The sequence below is a fragment of the Macrosteles quadrilineatus genome, unplaced genomic scaffold (assembly GCF_028750875.1).
Source record: "Macrosteles quadrilineatus isolate MER2022 unplaced genomic scaffold, UCM_ALF_1.0 Scaffold_8__2_contigs__length_117827958, whole genome shotgun sequence".
Taxonomy (NCBI): domain Eukaryota; kingdom Metazoa; phylum Arthropoda; class Insecta; order Hemiptera; family Cicadellidae; genus Macrosteles; species Macrosteles quadrilineatus.
In genome coordinates this window covers 110,883,540-110,905,540 of record NW_026542601.1, presented here as the reverse complement: position 1 = coordinate 110,905,540, position 22,001 = coordinate 110,883,540, and the positions used below count along the sequence as shown (strand labels likewise).

General features: G+C 35.8%; 2 protein-coding genes across 2 annotated transcripts in view; one reads left to right on the top strand and one right to left on the bottom strand.

The window, feature by feature from the left end:
- The window catches only part of LOC129000660 (multiple epidermal growth factor-like domains protein 8), a 40,328-nt gene extending 37,487 nt beyond the window's left edge, over positions 1–2,841 (top strand). Inside the window, exon 33 of the mRNA XM_054427622.1 lies at positions 2,758–2,841. Within this exon, the coding sequence (XP_054283597.1) occupies positions 2,758–2,841 (84 nt within the window). The remainder of the gene's footprint in view (positions 1–2,757) is intronic.
- A 6,265-nt stretch (positions 2,842–9,106) lies between these two features.
- On the bottom strand, positions 9,107–16,622 carry LOC129000034 (sodium/potassium-transporting ATPase subunit beta-2-like). The gene is made up of 8 exons (XM_054426883.1): positions 16,509–16,622; positions 14,348–14,490; positions 13,762–13,902; positions 13,054–13,173; positions 11,712–11,893; positions 10,970–11,080; positions 9,758–9,926; positions 9,107–9,259 (listed from the first exon to the last, which is right to left on the bottom strand). Exons 1-8 carry the CDS (start codon positions 16,511–16,513, stop codon positions 9,156–9,158), a joined length of 975 nt encoding a protein of 324 aa, XP_054282858.1. The 5' UTR covers positions 16,514–16,622; the 3' UTR covers positions 9,107–9,155.
- Positions 16,623–22,001: the final 5,379 nt, after the last annotated feature.

The following is a 22,001-nucleotide window of genomic DNA, read 5'->3' as shown; positions in this document are numbered from 1 at the left end:
AACAGGCTCAAGTTGATCTAAGCCACCAACTGGTCCACCTTGTAATCTCTCCTGAACGAGCTGCAGCTTTCCTTTTAGACCTTTGATCAGTCCTTGAATTTGTTTTGGATTAGGAACATTTTCCTCGTCCGTGCCCAGGAATGGACCATGTCCATCTTTAATTGAACGTCCCATTCCTTCTCTGGGATAAGTAACTTTTACAATCCTCCTCTTCAACCAGACACCTTGACCTAAGTCAGAACCAAGTTCAGGAACCTGAGTGGGTGTGAGATTCGACTGAGGATAATCCTGTGGTTGATAATCCATGGCCATTGTTTGCATCACAAGTAAATATTGAAATATTCTGTAAAATGTTGTATCAAACTTTTTAATTAAAGATAGAACTCTAAGATGGTAACAAAAACTGAAATTTTGAACTCTTGCTTGATAGATCTTGTGGAACAACTATACTTGGAATTTATACCATAATTTTTTATTTTTATTTTGTATATTCTTGTATTGTTTATTATCTTATTACCATGGTTACAATAAACAACTTTGCAATAGTGTACTTTTTACAGCTACAGTTTGGTTGCTATGAAGTTTTATTTGTTTCCCCAAAACTTAGATTCACTGGAATGTTTTGCTATATTTAACCTCGTCACCGCTTCAATTGCACAACACTTTTTTATCACAATTTTATTTACAATCTGTTCATTGTTTGAACATTCAGCAAATACAATAAAAATATTTGGGGTTTTTCAGGTCTACATGATAGTAGTAATAAAAATTCGGCATTTCCATTTTTTAAGTATAAAAATGTAAAACATGAAATTTTTAGAAATTTTTAAACTCTATAACATGGTAAAGCTCTTGGTGGATTTCAAACTCATTCAAGTTTTTCCTGCCCTACATAAAATCTGACCAAAATTACTCGAGCTATCAGGATTAGGAACATTAAACCATAGATAAAACATACTCCCTTAGTAGATTTCTCATCCTTATGGAACAGCTGAAGACAATTTTATTGTTAGTTCATGTACGGTTTATGTAGAGGTCGTGTTTTGTTTACAATTTGTTTCCCGTTATTACAGTCATTTAAAACCTCGTTTAACCAAATAATACGATCTAATCATAAACAATAACTTGTCCCCTAGTTATATAACCAAACAGTAAAGCACAAATCAAGAAATTAACCCTAAAATAATGGAAACAAAGTTTCATCGACACTAGCGCCTTTGTGTCACGAACATGAACTAGACACGAAAAACGTGCTTCAAAATTTACAATGAGATGAGAAGTCTACTTGTGTTGGTTAGTCTATGATTAAACGTATCAGCGATAATTTCTGGCGTAGAAATTTAAAAGATATAAGAATATCAAACGATAGGGGAGATATAGACAGTTATACACATGACTGATTATGTATGATAATAATAATAATATATTTATTGCCGTGAAACAAATATAAAATTGCATGACATCCGTCAACATTTAACACAGACATAACAAGCGACAGCAAAACAAATAAATACAACAGCATATAGCAATAAAAAATACTCATCATTAAAAAATTACACAGAACTTATCATTTGATTGATTAGAACCTCAGAGCAGCCGAACACCATCTACTATCATTTATGTCCATTTTCACATCATTTATGTCAAAAAACTCACTCACAGTGTAATATTCTTTATTAATCAGATATCTTTTTAAAACCAGTTTGAACCGTTTTTCGTTCCTTTCTTTCCTTATTTGTTCAGGAAGACTATTCAAAAATCTCACCCCCGTCTGAGAGGGCAAGCTTGAGGCCTGTTTTGGGCCAACCTATATTGTTCTCTGCCTCGAGTTGAATATGAGTGAATGTCCTGGCCTTGTGTTAGGCTGCATTTGAATTTGGAAAACGTGGCAGCTTCCAAGATATACAGAGAGGCAAGAGTAAGCAGGTCTAGCTCCCCGAAGACGGCCCTACAAGACTCTCTCACCTGTAGTTTAGCCACTATTCTGAGTGCTCTCTTTTGAAGACAGAACAACCTGTGGAAGTCCGTTTCTGCACATCCACCCCAGATTGCAATTCCGTAAGAAAGATGGGGGTAAATAATAAGGCCAAAGTATGCCATTAGAAAAACATTTTCTGGACAAAATTTTGAGAGAACTCTAAGACAAAACAGCCTGAAGATACCATCGTACAGACTTTGTTAAGGTGGTTACTCCAAGTGAGCCCCCGGTCAATGGTAATACCCAGAAACTTAAAAGAATGAACTTGTTCAATTTGTGAGTCATCAATCATGACCGTTACAGTCTAACTTGGTTCACCGTGCCTGTAAAAACGGATTAAATTTGTTTTTTGAGAATTTATCATCAAATTGATGTTTAAAAAAAATTGAACACATTAATATAGATCTACAAAAGTTTTGATTTCTAGATTTTGAAGATTGTTGGCACTGCAACAGAGAGTCGTATCATCAGCATACTGAACCAATTTGCTAGATCCAGATGCTAAAGACAGATCGTTAACGTAAACCAAAAATAAAATTAGACCAAGAATGGATCCCTGCGGGACACCATACTTTAACAGAGCTGGTTTTGACAGATGATTTGAGACCTGCACCTGGTTGAGTTCTGTTTGAAAGGTAAGATTTTATCCAAATGCAACAGAACACCTCGAACACTGTAGTGTTCTAATTTTGACAAGAGGATACTGTGGTCGACACAGTCAAAAGCCTTGGTAAGATCTAGAAAGATAGGGTACTGAGTGTGGGGTGATGCTTGTCCAGATTCTCAATTACCTTACTGACAAGGCACTGACCACTGAACCTGAGGTACTGACACTGCATCCACTGAACATTTCCCCCTTCTGAACCCGAATTGATCAAATACAAAAATTTTGTGATGATTGAGGAATGTTAACAACTGAATCAAGAACAGTTTTTCAAAGATTTTGCTAAACACAGGCAAGAGATGGGATGGTAGTTGTTGGCATTGAGCGGGTCCCCCTTTTTAAAGATTGGTGTAACTTTTGCCCTTTTCAGATCTTCAGGGAAACACCTACTCTTAAAAGAGGCATTGACTGCTTCTGTCAATGGACGTTAATATATATGCTCAGACAGTTGCTTGAGAAGACATGCCATCGACATCTGTTGATCTCTTCGGTAGTTGATTTATGACAGTTGCAACTTCCTACTCTGTTACGGGAAAAGTCCCATAGAGGATGTCAAATTTGAAATTGCTACTTGGGAAAAAAATCATTGAGGTAGTTTGCCACATTCGAAGGTTCTGTGACTAAGCCACTGTTTATTCTTACATGAAATAGGTTTTTCAGTTTTCTAGCCTTTTATATTGTTGATCATACCCATGGTGGAAGAGAAAAACATGTCTTTTCCTTCCACCATGGATCATACCCCATGCTGATTTTGAGGTATTCGTCAGTAGCTTTTAATTTTTTTCTAATTTCATATAAGGTTTCGCTGCTCTAATTAGTTTTCTGTAGCCTAAATTCTTTTGTAATTTTTAAAAATATTTCAAAATTTGCATCTCTTTACAACAGTTGCTATGGCAACCACGCGTTGATTCCCGAACAGGGCTTGGGAGACTTGATGATAGACGGAGGGAGGAATTCCGATAGTTAAGTATAATGAAAGAACTAAAACGGGAAACGATTGATGTTTAGTAATTGTTCTGACACGGTAGAATACAGGGGAAGTTGTCGTGAAAACTGATGAAAATATTATATCTCGTAGTTAATTACCCAATTGTTGCTATGCTATTAGTTTTGGGTCAGTTAACATTGATTGTTAAAAGTTTTAACAATTATGTAGGTAATAATGTTGAAGCTTCAAAAATTTTAGGAACATTTTCAATAAAAAAAATTCTCCCAATAAATTTAATGATGTGAATTTTAAAATAATAATTAGGCCTACAGCAATTAAATAAATCCTAATAACTCAATCTTCTACAGTAATTCTAGTAGCATTTCTTCGAAAACACTCTAGAAAATCAATAACACCTAAGTTACGTTAGTTTTGCCATAAAAAAAACACCACAGCACAGCCTTACAAAATGCAATTTAAAATAAAAATTTCATTCACAAACTTCATCCATAAAAGGCTATCAATAAAAAATCCACATGCGTTATGTAGGTCACATGTCACCAACTAGAAGATCACAATACAGTAGAAATAGTGAGTGGAAGTATACACAATGTCATTCCTTACGTCTTTGTGAGGACAAATGACTGGCGGTATAATAAAAATCGAGGTAAATTATGAATATTAATTAACCGATAGAGAACAAAGCTTGATCGACTGTCCGGGCCTAGCTAGCTTGCTCGCCTTCATTGTACATATAACAATCCGGAGCTCCAGAGTGTACGAGGCGCCCCGCACTACTGCAGCCTGGTGGAGAGCACGGGAACTAAGTGCAGACAGGTGTTTGACAGAACACTAACCATCAAGGACCAAAGGTTCTCATCAGTGCCGTCCCTAGAGTGGCGCCCCCTCCTGCCCAGCAGTAATAGTCACATTCGCATATTTTAATTCAATGTTAATACAAATAGCAGCTGCACGGCGCCCCCTCAGCCACAGCGCCAGGGGCAGCTTGTCCCGGTTGCCCCCCCCTTCGGACGGCCCTGGTTCTCATGCGAAATCGAAGGGGATGATTATTCTATTGAAAATACAGCTATTTCATTTTTTGATTATATTAAATGATTTTTAAAACTTTCTCCCCAAAAAATCACTTAACTTAAAAAAAAAACTGATAAATTTTTATTTTAATACCAAACGCAACCCCTATAAAGTGTTTTTTCCAAAATTGTAGAGTTTGAGTTTTAGGTAGAAATGATGTCAGTGGATTTGTACAGATTTGCATAGCTATAGACTTCATATGGTCCGATTTTGATGACATTAGTGGTCTTCCTTGGTATCTCCAGATGTTTATTTACTGCCCTTAAAATCATTTTGTTTTACCTATGAAATAAGGAAGAAATAGGATCTTCACAAAAATGTCTCATACAATTTTGATTAATATATTAGTCCTTTTGACTCTCAACAAAATAGTACAACCCCCATTGCTATAAAAATACTTTTCAAAAGTCATTGCAACTTTTGGGATTTTCCTCCAAAAATACCATAGTTACTCCTATTTTTTTTTTGTTTACTCATGATACAAAATGGTACATTTGCTTTATTCAATCTGTTTTTAAAAGTTTATTTCAAGTTAAGATCTTACAGTTGACTTTTTATATTCCGATCCAATTGAGTTCAAACATCTGTGTTCAAACACGAACATGTGTAAATACACATATGTTTTGTCCATAGTGAGGTATGAATAAGTCACAATCTGTTTATTTAGCACTGTTTACACAAAGTACCTGGGGACCGAGCTTTGCTCGGGGAAAATCATTAGTTCACTCTGAAAGCACCTTAGTATTGGAGATACATAAATCCACACATCTACGCCCTACATCATTTCCTACGTCATGGACCTGTTTCCCTCCATTCCCATTGCATTTAAAGATTGCAGATACCCTAATCTAATCGTCATAAACAGTTCCCACACTCCTGACTACTCGCCTTGACTACTTCCTTCACCACTTCCTACGTCGCGGACCTGTTTCCCTCCCTTCCCATAGCATTTTAGGATTGCAAATACCTTAATCTAATCATCATAAACAGTTCCCACGCTCCAGACAGCTCGCCTTGACTACTTCCTTCACCACTTCTTACGTCACGGACCTGTTTCCCTCCCTTCCCACCCATAGCATTTTAGGATTGCCCATACCCTTATCTAATCGTCATAATAGTTCCAACACTCCGGACAGCTCGCCTTGACTACTTCCTTCACCACTTCCTACGTCGCGGACCTGTTTCCCTCCCTTCCCATTGCATTTAAAGATTACAGATACCTTAATCTAATCGTCATAAACAGTTCCTACACTCCGGACTGCTCGCATTTACTACTTCCTTCATCACTTCCTACGTCACGGACCTGTTTCCCTCTATTCCCATAGCATTTTATGATTGCCTTTACTACTTCCTCCACTACTTCCTATGTCACGGACCTGTTTCCTTCCCTTCCCATAGCATTCTAGGATTGCAGATACCTTAATGTATTCGTCATAAACAGATCCTAGACTTTGCACTGTTACCCTTGACTACAATGTATCGAGTAATCTTAAGTATAATCTTTGCTCAATATTATCAAGTGATGTTTTTCCTTTTGTACTGTATTTGTAATTTGCTAGTATACTGTGGGTAGTTGGCTTATTATGAACACATGCTACAACTTCAAGTCTTTTGTTTACTTTTTCCTTGTTATTTAGTTCAGCCAACATGGTTACCTAGCAACCCATAAGACTAATGTTAAAAAAATGTGATTTTCAGTTTCATTTTTCTACGTAATTAGATTTTTGTTTGGCAGTTCTAACTGCATGAAACTCGTTTTTAGGCCAGAAATGAACTATTTACAACATTTGAAGAAAATCGTCGGAGCCGTTTTCGAGATCTTTTTGCAAGCAAGCAAGCAAGCAAGCAAGCAAGCAAGCAAGCAAACATTGCTCGTATTAGAGTATAGGATTGTTGTATTCCTTTTGTCGTTATGCCTAACTGGTTATTGGTTTTAAAAATCTCAATATCTCTTTAAATTAACATTTGCTTAAGGACTGGTTTTTAGCGATTTCCCTATAGGGAAGTAGTTATTACCGGGGCCAGGTGATGAATTTTTAAATTTTAAATTAATTTTTTGTGCTTAGTTTTGAGCATATTTTACAGTAATTTATAAAGGGATTCTGCACATCTACAAGAAATCACATTTCTAACAGTATCCTTAAATTTTCGATGTGATGCACACGAGCTGAGAAAAAAGGTTTTAAAGAAACATGTTTGCCTATTAATATATCGATTCTGCTTCTGATGGGTCACACTTACCTTCTGCAATGCACGTTATCATTACGGTATCCAAATGAGAGTCCATTGTATCATTGACTATACACAGAATAGACTTCCCATGTAATGTAAAAACAGGGCCGGTTCTAGGAATTTTTCAGAGTTAAGCGAACACCCGAATCAGCGCCACTTAGAATCCCCCCCCCCACCACCCCACCCTCAACCCATGAACATTACTTAACTCTATTTGTGAATTTTTTCCCAAAGATTTTGGGAAGAACTTTTTTATAAGTTTAGGTTAGAAGAATACTTGCAATAAAAGACTGTTAATTATTCCCAGGAATTTAACATTTTTACACTTTTGCTCATCGTATAAACTTTAGCAAAACCAAGGCTACACTAAAAAAACAGGCCGTAATGCTCGTCAACCATGACGTCACGATAGAAGATGGCAATGACGTAATGTTTGCCGTTTGTGATCAGCTGCTTGTTTTAATCTTTCCTTGGAAAATAAATAAATAAATACCTACGTCATTGCCGTCTTCTATCGTGACGTCATGCTTGACGAGCATCACGGCCTAAGTTAACAATTTATTTCCAAATGTGAAAACGGGAACGACCACACTCGTCCGGTAAAACGACCACACTCGTCCGGTAAACACTTATTTTCAGGACTAGTAACGTAATATACTATTACAGGATAACTTGGATACAAAATAAGTTAAAGCCTATTACAATGAAAAACAGGTGTAGATAGATGACAAGAGAGGAATTTTTAATTGAACACATTAAACACGAAGAAAACATGAAAAACCAAATTTATTACCTTGACAAAAAGAATACAAAATTATCAATTTGAACAGTTCAAAAGCTCTTAGCAGTTAAAAATTAATTTTCCTAGCTTTGATCTTGGCAAATTCTTTAATTGCAGAGTTGGTATCAATCTGGTTCAGAACATGAGTCATGAAATGAAACCCACAGGCGCCGCGCTGTAGTACGCTGCCGACTGCCGAGCGTCAGTTCACTACAAATGGCATTAAGTCCTTGAGTTGTAGTGCTGTACAAATATACACATTTTTCATATGCTGTTGGTACAAACAGAATAAATGCCTTTATTGTGGTGCTTTGAATACTTGAACTCTGAGCAAAAATAAACAAAATTACGTTGTTCACTAAAAAAAAAAATTGTTCCGTTGGCGCCACGGCGCCAATTTTTTGTGGCGCCATATGCGGCCGCTTAGTTTGCCCATGGGTTAAACCGGTCCTGTGTAAAAATTTGAAGCCAAAAAGAAACGTGGTGCAATTTGTTGAGATGGTCTACCAAACCAACTAATAACAATATTTTTCATCACTCCTTAACGAAAGTAACTATTTTCGAGAACATAATTATAATATAATTATAAATTAATTATAATTATATAATTTTATTATTTACTTTTATGTTCTTAAAAGAGGTGCGGTGAATGGACAGTGAAGCTATTTCTAGCTGTTTGATACAAGTGAGTGATTAAAGGTGTTTGAAACACGATGAATATGATATAAATCTAAGACTTACCGTCTTGAAGCAATCCAATTTTTGTACTCAGTGTACAGCTGTTTCGGCTTTATAAAGCCATCTTCAGCACATTCTTCTAGAGGTCAATTATAATGAATTGACCTCTAGAAGAATGTGCTGAAGATGGCTTTATAAAGCCGAAACAGCTGTACACTGAGTACAAAAATTGGATTGCTTCAAGACGGTAAGTCTTAGATTTATATTATTTAAAAAGCAAATCCTGGTCAGCCAACCACAAAGTATGGATGAATATGAGATTAACAAACCATGTATGTTGTTCGTTCTAAGAGGTTGTGACCGATCTTTAACAGGTCACAATTTCATTGAAAAGTATTATAAAGACGTCGTGAAAGAGAGCGGCGGGTTCAGGTACAACCTTACCCACCTCGGCCACCTTAGGACGCAAGGTATGAAGGTTCCACTGCTTTTAGTTCGAACTTGGCCCCTTTAAATTAAATATAAAGTCAAAGTTGATTAAATTAATTTAATGGTGGCTTCTGTACACCCGTGGATTCGCGGGTAGAACCTCTTGTTTATATTTAACCCAATACACAGTAAGCTTTGGTGAGATATGGTCCTGAACTTAATCTATTTTATTGGTTTCAAATTTGTATATCACATGGGAAGTCTGTGTATAGTCAATAACTGTATTGATAAAAATATGATATAATTTAGGAATATCAACATGAAAAAAGTGAACACAGTTTTTTATTGAAATACTACATTAAGTAATCAAAACCTAATCTATCAAAACTTCAAAATGTACAACTCCAATTTTCTCTTTTCTGTCGTGTATAAGGTTTCTTGCCCAGGCTTTGCATTCTACGTTTATAATGACACCAGCTGAAAACACAATGTATGTATAGTTAGACAATGGATACAAAATGAATGAAGATATCATAAACATAACACCTTATTTGCTAAAAATTGAAATTAGTGCAAAATGTGTCCACAGTTTTGTATGAAAACTGTATTATTAGTCATCCTCATTGTTTTATTGATAGTAAAACTAAATCATAAGCTTAGCACCATTAATTTTACTGTAATTTATAACTTTTGGACCTATTGATTAGTTGAACCTTCCAAAGTCATGCTAATTACGCTAAATTATGATGGATGACGTAAGGTATGTAAACATATTTGTCATGTAAATCATACAGACTGTGAACTATTTCATCATACTGACTTACTATTATCAGTTGTCAATCATTGAGATAGGGATGCAACCTATGTGCATATTTAAACCCAAATTTGAGCGAAGGATTGGTGTAGAATTGAGTGAGATGATCTGTGTGGCTTTGTTACTGACTAAGATCAGCTGTTATAACTGTAAGCACTTACTCTTAGGTCTGATGAACTGTATTGCCACCAGAGGGCTGAGATATCCTTCAGTGTTGACATAAGGGTAGAAGTATCCCGGAAAACCTTGTTTAGGGATGTATCTTATCTCCCCAATGTTCTCCTGGTCAAGTGGATGTTCCCCTTCGCAGGTCACCCAGACTGTGTTAAGCTGTAACAGTTGTTTTGTTTAATGTCCTCGCCATCTAAACAAATCTCAAATTTTTAATGATATACTAGTAGTTGAGCCCATTATTCTGGCTTCAAAGTCCAAGATGCTAACAACACACCCGAAAGATAAAATGACCATTGAACATGACTTAAAATTAATTAAGTTAACAGTTAAGTACCGAGTTAAAAATGTTCTGGAAAGCTTGTGAACTAGCTTAGAGTAACTAGCAATGTTTTTAACAATACTAATGACTCATAGATGTAATGAGTTCATGTAGGTCTAATAGTAGTATCACTAACATTAGGAGTAAGTTATCATTAATACTGATTTACATGGACTCAAGTAGTTCAATAATAGTTTAGCTTGAGAAATTCCATTCTTTGGTCAAAGACACATTGGACGAGAGAAAAGTGCAAGGTTAATGGTAAGAGAAGGGATGACAGAGTTAATGAAAATTCTAAACACTTTTAGGAAAGCAATGTTGAAATTTGTATCCATAAAAGCAAGATACTGGCAATGGGATAATTTACGCATGCAAAATGAACTCAAGATTAAGGGGAGAGCGCCATTCGTAGCTTAAGGGTACTGGTAAGTCAATGCATAAAAAAAGTTAAAAAAAAGACCAGTACCGGTAAAAGTTGAGATCAGGTTTAGGATTTCAACTTGTTCCAGTATTGCTAATTTAGGTACAAAGACTAGTAATATAGTTAGTTTATAGTGAGGTGAGTCAGTGGCTCAGTCGATTGCGCCACAGACTTTGGGTCCAACGCAGCGATGTTGTGGGTTCAGATCCTGGTAACTGCCACTATACTTTTTCCCTTGTCCAGTTCACCCTTGTACTGTACCGGCTCACCCCTTGCCTTGCTATATACGTTCCACACACAGGCCACTCTGGCCCATGTTGATGGGCAAATGAAAGGTAAAAGAAACCACCAACCTCTTTAAAAAGGTTTGACTAATAATAGTAGTGACAAACAGCTACTACAGCTACTACAGTTTGTTATATATTGTTACTGTATTAGATTTAAAATAAATAAACTTACAAAGAGAGGGTTTACACTTTTTTGTTGGTTTATGTGGGCTTTGAGATCAGCAGGCATATCAGAGGGCAGTGTTGAGGTATCATTATAATATTCTGGAATCCAACCGTAAATCTGGAACAAATGGCAGTAATATGTTAAAAAATACATTTCCTTACTGAACACGACAGATTTACAACAAACCTTGTTAACAGATTTAGCTGCAAAATTGATTATAGCATTATCTAAGGCATCGTAATCAATAAGTAAAGGTGGTTTACAGGTTTTCTGTATAAGACCACTTTTGTGAATTTAGTTTTAAGACGGTATCATTGAGGGTACCTATCATACTACTAATATTTAAGGTTATTCTAAACTTTAGAAATCACATAAAATATGTTAAGTTTCAATGAGCTTAAATACATGAAGTTTTCCTGACAGCCAGGAATGTGATATTTTGGATTAGTAAAACTGTTCAAAGTTTTCTGTATCAAACAAAGATAAATGGCCCAGAATATAAGATCTCTGATGGCAAGAGGTCCGAAATTATGACGTTTTGGCTGATTACCTCAAGCTCAGAGTGGAAGGGGGAGAGGGGTTGCTTTATCTCCAGAGCCTTTTATAGCAGGTGACTTTTGTTTGGGTCATATAGTCTAAATCAAACCTATTTGGTTTCTTGTATGATTTAATGTTCATCAGTGATCGCCCAATTATTCTCCGGTTAAGTCTCAGAAATTAAGATAGCCATGTATGCTATACCAAGTACCTTGTTGAGTTTGACAAAGACACAGGGGCCAGACTTGTGATAGTTGAACTGGTTCTCAGATATGCAAGGATGCCAGTTCTTGACGTCTACATCGCACACTTGTCCGCGGCCTGGAGGTCTGTCATAGTCACAGTTGTATATGTTCTGACCCCGACCTGGAGTCAAGCCTGGTCGTCTGTACACTGGAAAATCAGATCACAACCTATAAATGTTTGATTTAAATTGTCCATTAAATACAAATTATGTTTGGACACGGTAAGTCTAGTAGTAAGAGTGTAGGACTTCTATCTTAGAAGCTAGCTCTAATTTTTACTTACTGTACTTAGTTCCTCTCTTCCCAAAGGGAATGTAGGGTTTTGATAAAAGCCTTCCATTGCACTCAATTCTTGGCCATCCTCTTTCACCACAGCTCTTGTTTTCCACAATTTCTTTCTCTATGGATCTTCTCCAAATCATCCTTGGTCTTCCTCTCTTTCTATTTCCCTGAAGGTTCCACTCAAGGGCCTGACAATGTTGTCATTTGGTCTTCTTAGGGTGTGACCTACCCGCCCAAACGTTCTTTTCTTTACCATACCACCAACAGGACTTTCCTTTGCTCTGGTCAACAGCTCAATATACTTTATATTATGTTATTCTTTCTTGCCAAAATACGTTGAGTATTTATTTGAGACATTTGTGGATACAAACTTATATAGTCTGTGTGTTACAACATTTGGGACTTTTCAGGTTTAGCCCCCATAAAGAACAGATGTCAAGTTCGATTTAGCTTTGTATTTCTTCTTATTTGACTAGGGCGCCACAAATGGACCAAGCCGCCTTTCGCCTTTTTTATCCCTTTTTCCATCTTTTTCAGATCCTCCAGCCTTTGACACAATAGTCAAAGATACTACCCAAGAACTGGAACTGATCTTCATACTTTATAATTTACCTTTCATTAACAATCAACCACTGGTCATGTATTGAATTTAGTTTCATTTCTTTAATCTTATTGAAGTTTATTTTTAAACAACATTTTGTAGGTTATCTAGATTCCAATACAATTGTTCTGATTGGTTCCTCCTCATGAGGAAGCATCAATGATTTAACAACAACAAAAAATTATTCTATTCTGAAGATTTCTATTTCGATCCCAAGCAGGGTTCTTCTGGAATGGGTCACCATTTGTCAATGAGACATATTTTTTTAAGTAAATAATTGGATTTTTATTATGTTCTATTTGTTAACTGGAAAAATGTTTATCTCTATCTTATAACTCGTTATTATGGATTTAATATTGGATAAAAAATACTTATTCATTCTTTGTATATTTATTTTGTATATAAAATGACAAAAGATCTCTTACCATCTAAAAATTCATCCAACGTTTTAGTCCATAGTTCAAACGTTTTTGAATCCTTCCCTCTGTACCATATGAGTGTACTTCTGCCATCTGTATCATTAGGCATGGGACGGAAACCAAGGCCTGAAAAAATGTTGAAAATAAAGTAGAATAACTTTAATCCAACAATTGCAAGTAGCCTAGCGCTACTTTTAACTAATTTTACAATATTTGTAGGGACTTAGGCATGTCAACACTTTCTGTACGCTACTACATAGATAAAAACCTAACCATTCAAGCTTTAGTTTTAATTTTAGCTTTAATTCAGGGAGTTTAACCTGAAAATCCATAAGAAGGGCATTTCTTAATCACTTATAGACACCAACATGCTCTGGGTATGTATTTTATGCTTTATGATTGCAGGGTGGATAGTTTTGTTGCCGACTATGATCTGATATTTCTAGGTTTATCTTTTTAACCATAATTATTAATTAAAAAGCCCAAGGATCAAGGACAGGTAGGACCAGTTTTGAAGCATCAACAAGCTACTAACCCCTTTATAAGAATAGCAATCTTCTGGCTAGGTCTCGTAGCTATTCATATATAAAAGTCTTATGCTAAGTCACTTTAACAGAATGGCAGTATAGCTTAATTAACGATGGCCCAAAATATTTATGTTGTTTTCCAAACAAGCTCATCAGTACAAAGTTCAGCTCGAGAAAATATTTCTACCTGGATGTCTCCCGATGAGTGACTCTGTCAGGGTCCACCGAGGTATCCTTGGATCCAACGTGTGGTAGAAGATCCACAACATGATCCCAAACATGGACGCCAACACACAGTAGAAGATCAGGTAGAATGCTCCGATCTTACCTAAAATGTAAAACAATTATTGATCTGATTTCATTGTTGGTAAGTTTGGTAAATGATTGCATTCACGTGGAGTTCCTTTAAAATTTGCATTCTTTTTAAAGATTTTCATTCTCAATGGTGATTCACTGAAGTTACAAGCTTAAGTTACAAGTTATTGAGAAAAAAGGTAATTGCTATGTTCTTGGTAAGCACATCAACATTAATTTAACTATTTTACCTACCTCAAGCTTTTCATCAACCATACATTTGAATACCGGTACCTATGACTCTTTACTGTGAGCTTTGTTAGATCAAATAAACATTACCCCAATGTAAAATATATACTGTATGAATTATTGAATTCATCACAAGAATTTGGTCAACACAAGATGAATAATGTCTTTATGATATCTAGAGTAGTCTAAATGAATATTTTAAAATACTGTAAAAGGTTGATCTCACGTACCCCAGCTGGAGGCTGTTCTGCCCAGTACTTGTCCAGTTTCTTGGTTGTACATGAACTTCTTGAAGCCCTCCCAGTTTGAGACCTTCTCCGGGGCGACATAGTAGCCGCCCGGGGGTTGGGGCTCGTGTACACCTACGTCCTTGCTGCCAACAAGACAGAATCATATCAATCTAAAAATACAATATACATGATGCATGAATATCATTCTTGTCAATTTTAGACTAGCTACTCCATATGTGACAAATAGAATTGCGTCTTTGAAAAGAATGCCTTATTAATAATTACAAAAGCAGCAGGCTTAGATGGTAAAACTCAAGAACTAAATAAAGATGCTAGACCATGAGTCTGTCTCATGTGTCACTTGACCAAGTTTGTGAATTCATGTCATTTAAATGCTCGCTCATCTTAAATTAAAATAGCTGCCATTTTGATTAGGGATGCGATATTGACCTCTGGTTTGCACCATTCAATTTCTCTTGATAAACCCTTTAAAATGAGGGGTCAAATGATGGGTATTTACATTTAAACATTTGGGGCTGCCTGAAAATACCCCATTTTGAGGGCTGGGGCAAAGTTGTAACTTTGATGAAAAAGTTCAATATCTTGTGTTGTAAATATGTGCCGAGTTTGGTTTTATTACTGCAACGCTTTAAAAAGTTAACTGGGGGGTTCCAGACTTTTGCCTAACCCTGTATATGTACGAGATGCCAAAAAAGCCAATCTATGCGGCCTAGTCCGAGAAAACTAGAGTACCTATCAATATTCAAATCCCTTCCCTTTCCTACATTCACTGGATTGACGAAAATATCTTTAGCTATTCAACCATAACCTAATTTTTCAAATAAAATAACAAACGTTCAAAAACCTAGTTTTGTGCAAAATTGGACACTTTTTTCCTAATGATTACTACATAGGCCTTCGTCATTTTATGAAATAGGTACTAATCATCTGTTCAGAGGATACGTCAAAATGAAGATCAGTTGTTAGAAGGAAGATTATTTTTGCAAACTGTCACTGATATGTTAACATGTTGTCATGATGTTATATTGATGTTGTTTACAAATAGTGCACGATTTTAAGGAAAATCTTAAACAGAATCAACAATCAAGAATTTATTTGACCATTAAACAAATACTTGATATCAGTCTCGTCATTAAAGAATTGCAAAATGTTGTAAAAATACAGAAGGGAGATAAATAATAATTAACTTGTTTACGCTGTGTTGGTAAAAACTGTAAATAAAACCTGTAAGTCCTATCCAGAATGTAGGTTTGAATGGTTTGAGTAACCGGGAAATCTGTTGTATGTACTTGTGTTTCGATACGGGAAAAAGTCCGTGTATTATACATACAACCTCCTTGTAATATAAAAACTCTCTTCTCATATCACTTCGAAAGAATTCCGTTACAACGAGTAGTATGTATATATTAATTAAAATAGGAATTAACTTTACAAATTCGCACCATTAAAACATTTTAAATATAATATAGGTAGGTCGAGATCTCGTGACCTATATCATAGACATTAATTTGGTTACGGTAAACATGTTGTATTTATATAGAGCTACTGTATATACCAAGAAAGATTTGCGTCGTCATGTAAAACTAAAGTTTTAATAGATTTAACTAGATTAGGCCAACATTACTTATTAGCATGTATCCTACAACAACAATTAGATTAGGAATAAACTCGTGACTAAGATTCGATATTCCTTGATTAGCCCTTGTAATTTTGTTTATAACTATCAGATGCGTATATAAATACGTTAGTTTGTAGTTATTTATAGTTATTATTGTAGTTATAGTGATCGCCATTTCTTTCTTATTTTCTTCTTATTCTTTTTCATGTCCCCTAGGCCTATTCTCAACTAGTTCAGTTGACACATATACATTTTGTATCCCCGATAAAAAAAGTGAAACCGTTTGCGTATAATATACTTTGAAATATAAAAAAAGATTTACAATTGTATTATAAATAAATTAAGCATGTTAAACGGTCCTGGGATTTTAAGCAAAATCTAAAATCACAAAATTTTAAGGAACCCAAAGTGAAAAAAGATAAAACACCTTCTCTTAAATTTAATAATTAACAATAATATTTTTTTAGACTAAGATAGTATAAACTAAAAAAAATTAAAAAATACTTGATAAGCGAAACTGACCTCATGTCGTGGCTGTTTGTAGTCAGGCTTCCATCCCCAGAGTGGAGTCGAGGCCTTCAGCACAGGATATCGCCCATTACTTCATTACTCCATTGCGACCATTGGCAAGGCGACCATTCACAATCTGCGTGGGTTTACGTGGATGCAATTCCCTCTCAATGGAGGGGCGGGACGCCGGGACTTCCTGGACGTCGAGGTCTGTAGGGAGGATATGGAGATGGCTAGGTACAGTTGTCTGGAATAGGGATAGGGCAGGGATCTTTAATGAGGGGTGGGTAGCAGGGCTAGAGATATGCGGTGGGTAGATTAGACGACAATGCGGTAGAAAGATTGTTTATAACGAAGGATGGTTATGATTGTTGTCTTGAAGATGAGACTAGGGTACGGATGACTATAGGTGGATGACGAGGTTGAGGTAGGGGTAGATGTTAGGCAAAGACATTTTCTGGACGGTATGGGTAAGGTGGAATTTTTACCAAGATACAAATAATATATTACCTTAACAAGAGATAATCGTTGGGATTTTGTCTAGATTATGACATATGGTAGAGAGATGGATGACGAGAAGGATGGTTAAGTTGTTGTTTCGGCGATTTTCGGGTGTAGAGGTTGTATCGATGACAGAGATGTTAGGAAGAGACGTTGTTTGGAGGATAGGAATATATAGGAAGAATAATTTTTAACAAATATTGATATTTGATTGACGGGGGTAGGAAAATTGTATGGATGAAGGTTAGATAGAAAGTTGGATAACGAAGGATGTTTAGATAGTTTGTCTGAATAACTAGGGATGGTTAGAATTATGTGACTGATGAGAGAGAATGGATGTTATCTAAATCACGAAGATCCGGATTTTCTATGGTGATAGATAGGTGCGTATGAATAACGGAAATCGGTTGGAAGGTGTTCTGGATGACGCAAGGTGGTTAGGTAGTGTTTAGAATTTTTAGACGAGGCATAAAATTATCTCGAGGAAATTATTTTGATAACCAACTATAGTTAGGAAAGTTGTCTGGAGCATGATTAGGAATGGAAAAATGATGGGAGGTTAGGTAGGAAGGTGGACAAATGACGAAGATTGAACAAAGAAGTTGTCTGAAAATTAGACTGTAAGAGAGCATGAAAGGGCGATGGGGTAAAAGGTAGGGTAGCACTGACGAACGATTGGTATATATGTAGTAGGTTATGGATGACAGGAATTGGCAGGAAATGCTGTCTAAATTATTGAGAATAGTTAGGGAGTCTCGATGACAGAAAATGAATATGCAGATTTAGTATGAATGATAAAGACTGAAGAGACAGTAAATAAACGGTATCAGCATTCGGACACATACTTTCTCCCATAAGTTTGTCAACAACCTTTATCATGTGTAGGCCTAAGCGGTGAGAGGAAATACGGAAATGGAATTTGTACAATTTTCTTCAGAATTTAAAGGACTATAAGATACTAAATTTTTATCAAAATCGTTCGAGCCAATTTTGGGAAAATGTGATTTTCCGTTATTTTATGGGGGTTTTATGGGAAAATAACATAATTTACAATAACTTTTGAACCGTAATTTTTACAGAGATGGGATTTGTACCATTTTGTTCAGAATATAAAGGACTATAACATACTAAATTTTTATCAAAATCGTTCGGGCCATTTTTGGGAAAATCGTATTTTTCCGTTATTTTATGGGGTTTTATGGGAAAATACCCATTAAAAATAAAAATTTCTAAAAAATAAAAAAAACTATCAAAATTGTAAGGACCATAACATACTATGTCAAATAAAAACCGGATTTTTGTCTAAAATCCTATTTTTCGTTATTTTATGGGGTTTTATGGGAAAATAACATAATTGACCATCACTTTTGAACCGTAATTTTTACAGAGATGGGATTTGTACCATTTTGTTCAGAATTTAAAGGGCTACAACATACTAAATTTTTATGAAAATCGTTCGGGCCATTTTTGAGAAAATCCGATTTTCCCGGTTTTTTATGGGTTTTATGGGAAAATCCCCATTAAAAATCAAAATTTCAAAAAAATGAAAAAAAAAAACGCCTGGAGATACTATGGATTAGAACCTACATACCAAATTTCATCGAAATCGGACCACAGGTGTAGTCTCTAGCTCTGTACACATCCAGACACACAGACACACAGAAACACACACACACACACACGCACACACACACACACACACACACACACACACACACACACACACACAGACATCACTTCGAAAACCACTTTTTTGGGTCCAGGGGGACCCAAAACGAATATATCCACTCCAAACTCAAACTCGAAAATTTTGACGAAAACAATACTTTCTCCATATACTATGGTATAGGGGGAGAAAGTAAAAATGATGAAGGATAATACATACACAAGACACTCATAGTGACGAGGACAGAGTAAAGTCTGACCGGAGACATTAAATTATCTCTCATTTAAGAAATATCCTTTGCGTCTTTATAACAACCAGAAAACAATTATTATTATTGATTAAAATGGCTATCTAACCCGGAAGAGTCATGTAAATTTGACCGTTTCACATTTTAACCTTTTTTCAGTGAGATTTGTCGTTAATCAATCAATTTACATGTTTAGTCTTTGCCCTGGAATCGAGTCAATATTAGATAAATAAGCCTACTCCCACACGTCGATTGGAAATTATATTTAGAAATAGGTTTACCATAAAACGTTACAATGAAATAAAGTCATTGACGTGAAATATTTCAAAAATTTCGTTCTATTTGAAACACGAATTTTAGTTTTAGAAATAAAACATAACCCCAGAAACCAACGATGATTAACATTAACAATGTTTGCTCATTACATTTGGTAGAATGAGTGAGATGACTTGCGTAGCTTTGTTACTAAATAAAATTAACTGTATCTGTCATGAGTACCATATATGAAAGTCCATTGATCAACATGACCTGACTAGTTTCAAGATCAAAAAGCTACTAAATTTTCTCTGTAGGTCGTCCCATAATATTCTACCCTAGTGAAAACACACTAAATTCCTCCTTAATTGGGCCACATACGATTTCTTAGCGAATCAATCTCATAGATTGTCAAGAAAGAGCAAGACTATAATCAATGCTGTTATTTCAGCCCATGTTCTGTTCTGTTCTAAGATCGTGCTAGTGGTAGATGGTAGATGCTAGGCGTTACCTTGACTCATATGAAGACGGCGGAAGGCATAATCTTGGTCGTTTATCCACTCTCTCGCCAATTATTGCCAACTTGACGGAGAGAATACAAATATTTCTCGCTTAGTCTACAAGCTGTAAGCTACTTTATACTCTTTTCAAAACGGACATTTCCACAATGACGATGACGAATCTATATTATTAAAAGAATTTGTTGGATTTAAGTGTGCAGCAAATTGACCCCTAAATATTTATTTGTATAGGCATATTGGATATCGGCTTAAGCCTCTTATCCTCCAGATGTGCCTTTTGCAGGTTTGGATGATATTCCGTGAAAGACCTTTGTCCTATATAGGCTTTTACAATTTCGTAGTTGGTGCTGAATTCTGTCGTCAATCATCTGAACTTTTTCAAGTTTACATTAAAACAGATGGCCATAATACAATTTTGTTTACATCCATACAAAAAATATTCAAGTAAAATATTGTAATGTTTTTGTTTAAAGTAAAGAGAAAGAAATACTTACGTTACATTTTGTGTTTTAGCTTCATAAGTATTTGTAGATTTTCTAAGATGCCTCGAAAAGATCACGCACGCTATGACAATAATAGGGCTCGAAATGCAAAAATAGGGATATATGATGAGAAATAGTCGCAAGGGATGGTCACGGATTTTGCCGCTATCGCAATGGATGGTCACGGATTTTGCCGCTATCGCAAGGGATGGTCACGGATTTTACCGTGATCGCAATGGATGGTCACGGATTTTACCGTGATCGCAATGGATGGTCACGGATTTTGCCGCTATCGCAATGGATGGTCACGTATTTTGCCGCTATCGCAAGGGATGGTCACGGATTTTGCCGCTATCGCAAGGGATGGTCACGGATTTTACCGTGATCGCAATGGATGGTCACGGATTTTACCGTGATCGCAATGGATGGTCACGTATTTTGCCGCTATCGCAAGGGATGGTCACGGATTTTGCCGCTATCGCAAGGGATGGTCACGGATTTTGCCGCTATCGCAATGGATGGTCACGTATTTTGCCGCTATCGCAAGGGATGGTCACGGATTTTGCCGCTATCGCAAGGGATGGTCACGGATTTTACCGTGATCGCAATGGATGGTCACGGATTTTACCGTGATCGCAATGGATGGTCACGGATTTTACCGCGATCGCAATGGATGGTTACGGATTTTGCCACTATCGCAATAGATGGTCACGGATTTTACCGCGATCACAAGGGATGGTCTCGAATTTTGCCGCGATAGCGGGTGATGATCGTGGATATTGCCCTGATAACTTTCCAAATCAGCATACGCCTTTTTGTTTTTAAATACTACATATATTATCTTAGGTCAATCATATTAACATTTTTGTGAGTCCGTGTACAGTTGGATTTCATAATTTGTTCCCATTGTTGTGGAAAAGGTACATCAGTTGTGCAATGCAAAAAATTTAGACCTTTAGATTATGGCACGATTTTTACCGTTCATTTTCACTATATATTATTTTCACTTTATGATCAAATAATGATATTCTAGAGAGTTTTTATACACACTGTGTGTCTGAGGTACAAACAATAGATAAAAAATAAATCCGGTCAATAAGTATTTAAGGATGGGTGCTTTATCTAATTATTATTTATTGATCAAACAATCAACCATTCCACAGGGAGGACTTTCCAATTGCTGAGATTGAATAGAATGCATCCGTTCAAAATCCCAACAAAATCTGGTTAGAACTGGTTAAAGTATTGTATAGAGCACAACACTCTACTTATCCCCTTTGAACCAGTGAAATTTAAGTGGTTTGGAATGTTGACAATTTCAACTATGTCAACAGGATTGGTTTTTTGAAGAAGACATAAGAAACATTTACTAAAAAAAAAGAATACCTGTAGGCAAAAATTCCTGATTATTTTGTCTATTAGTAGTTCTTGCTTTTGATAAAAAAGAATCATTATTTAACTCTTAGAAGAACGACCATGACGATTACGACTGCAGTTGTTAATAGGTATTATCTTCCCACACAGGGAAATCTGCTAAATCGCTAATAGTGAAACCTTACAGGGTGTCCACAGAAAATTTGTCATTAATTTCCATGACTTTCCATGACCATTTAACATTGATTTCCATGACTCACAAATTTTATTCCAATTTGAGTTGTAATAATAAAGTTGTAACATTTCAATATACACTTCTGTTGTAACAATATTCTACAAATATTAAATTCAATTATAATATATAGTAGGGACAGATTGTATTGAACTACTACAACTCAAAACTCATAAACCTATACAAATGTAATAAATTAAATTGTCGTGCATTTGTGAAAAAAAAAA

What these genes read in the sequence shown, in the direction of transcription:
- LOC129000034 (XM_054426883.1), bottom strand. An exon ending in ACTCATCGGGAGACATCCAG is followed by an intron (nt 13,174 to 13,761) that starts GTAGAAATATTT and finishes ACATTTTTTCAG; the next exon opens with GCCTTGGTTTCCGTCCCATG. An exon ending in ACAGTTCATCAGACCTAAGA is followed by an intron (nt 9,260 to 9,757) that starts GTAAGTGCTTAC and finishes TTGTGTTTTCAG; the next exon opens with CTGGTGTCATTATAAACGTA.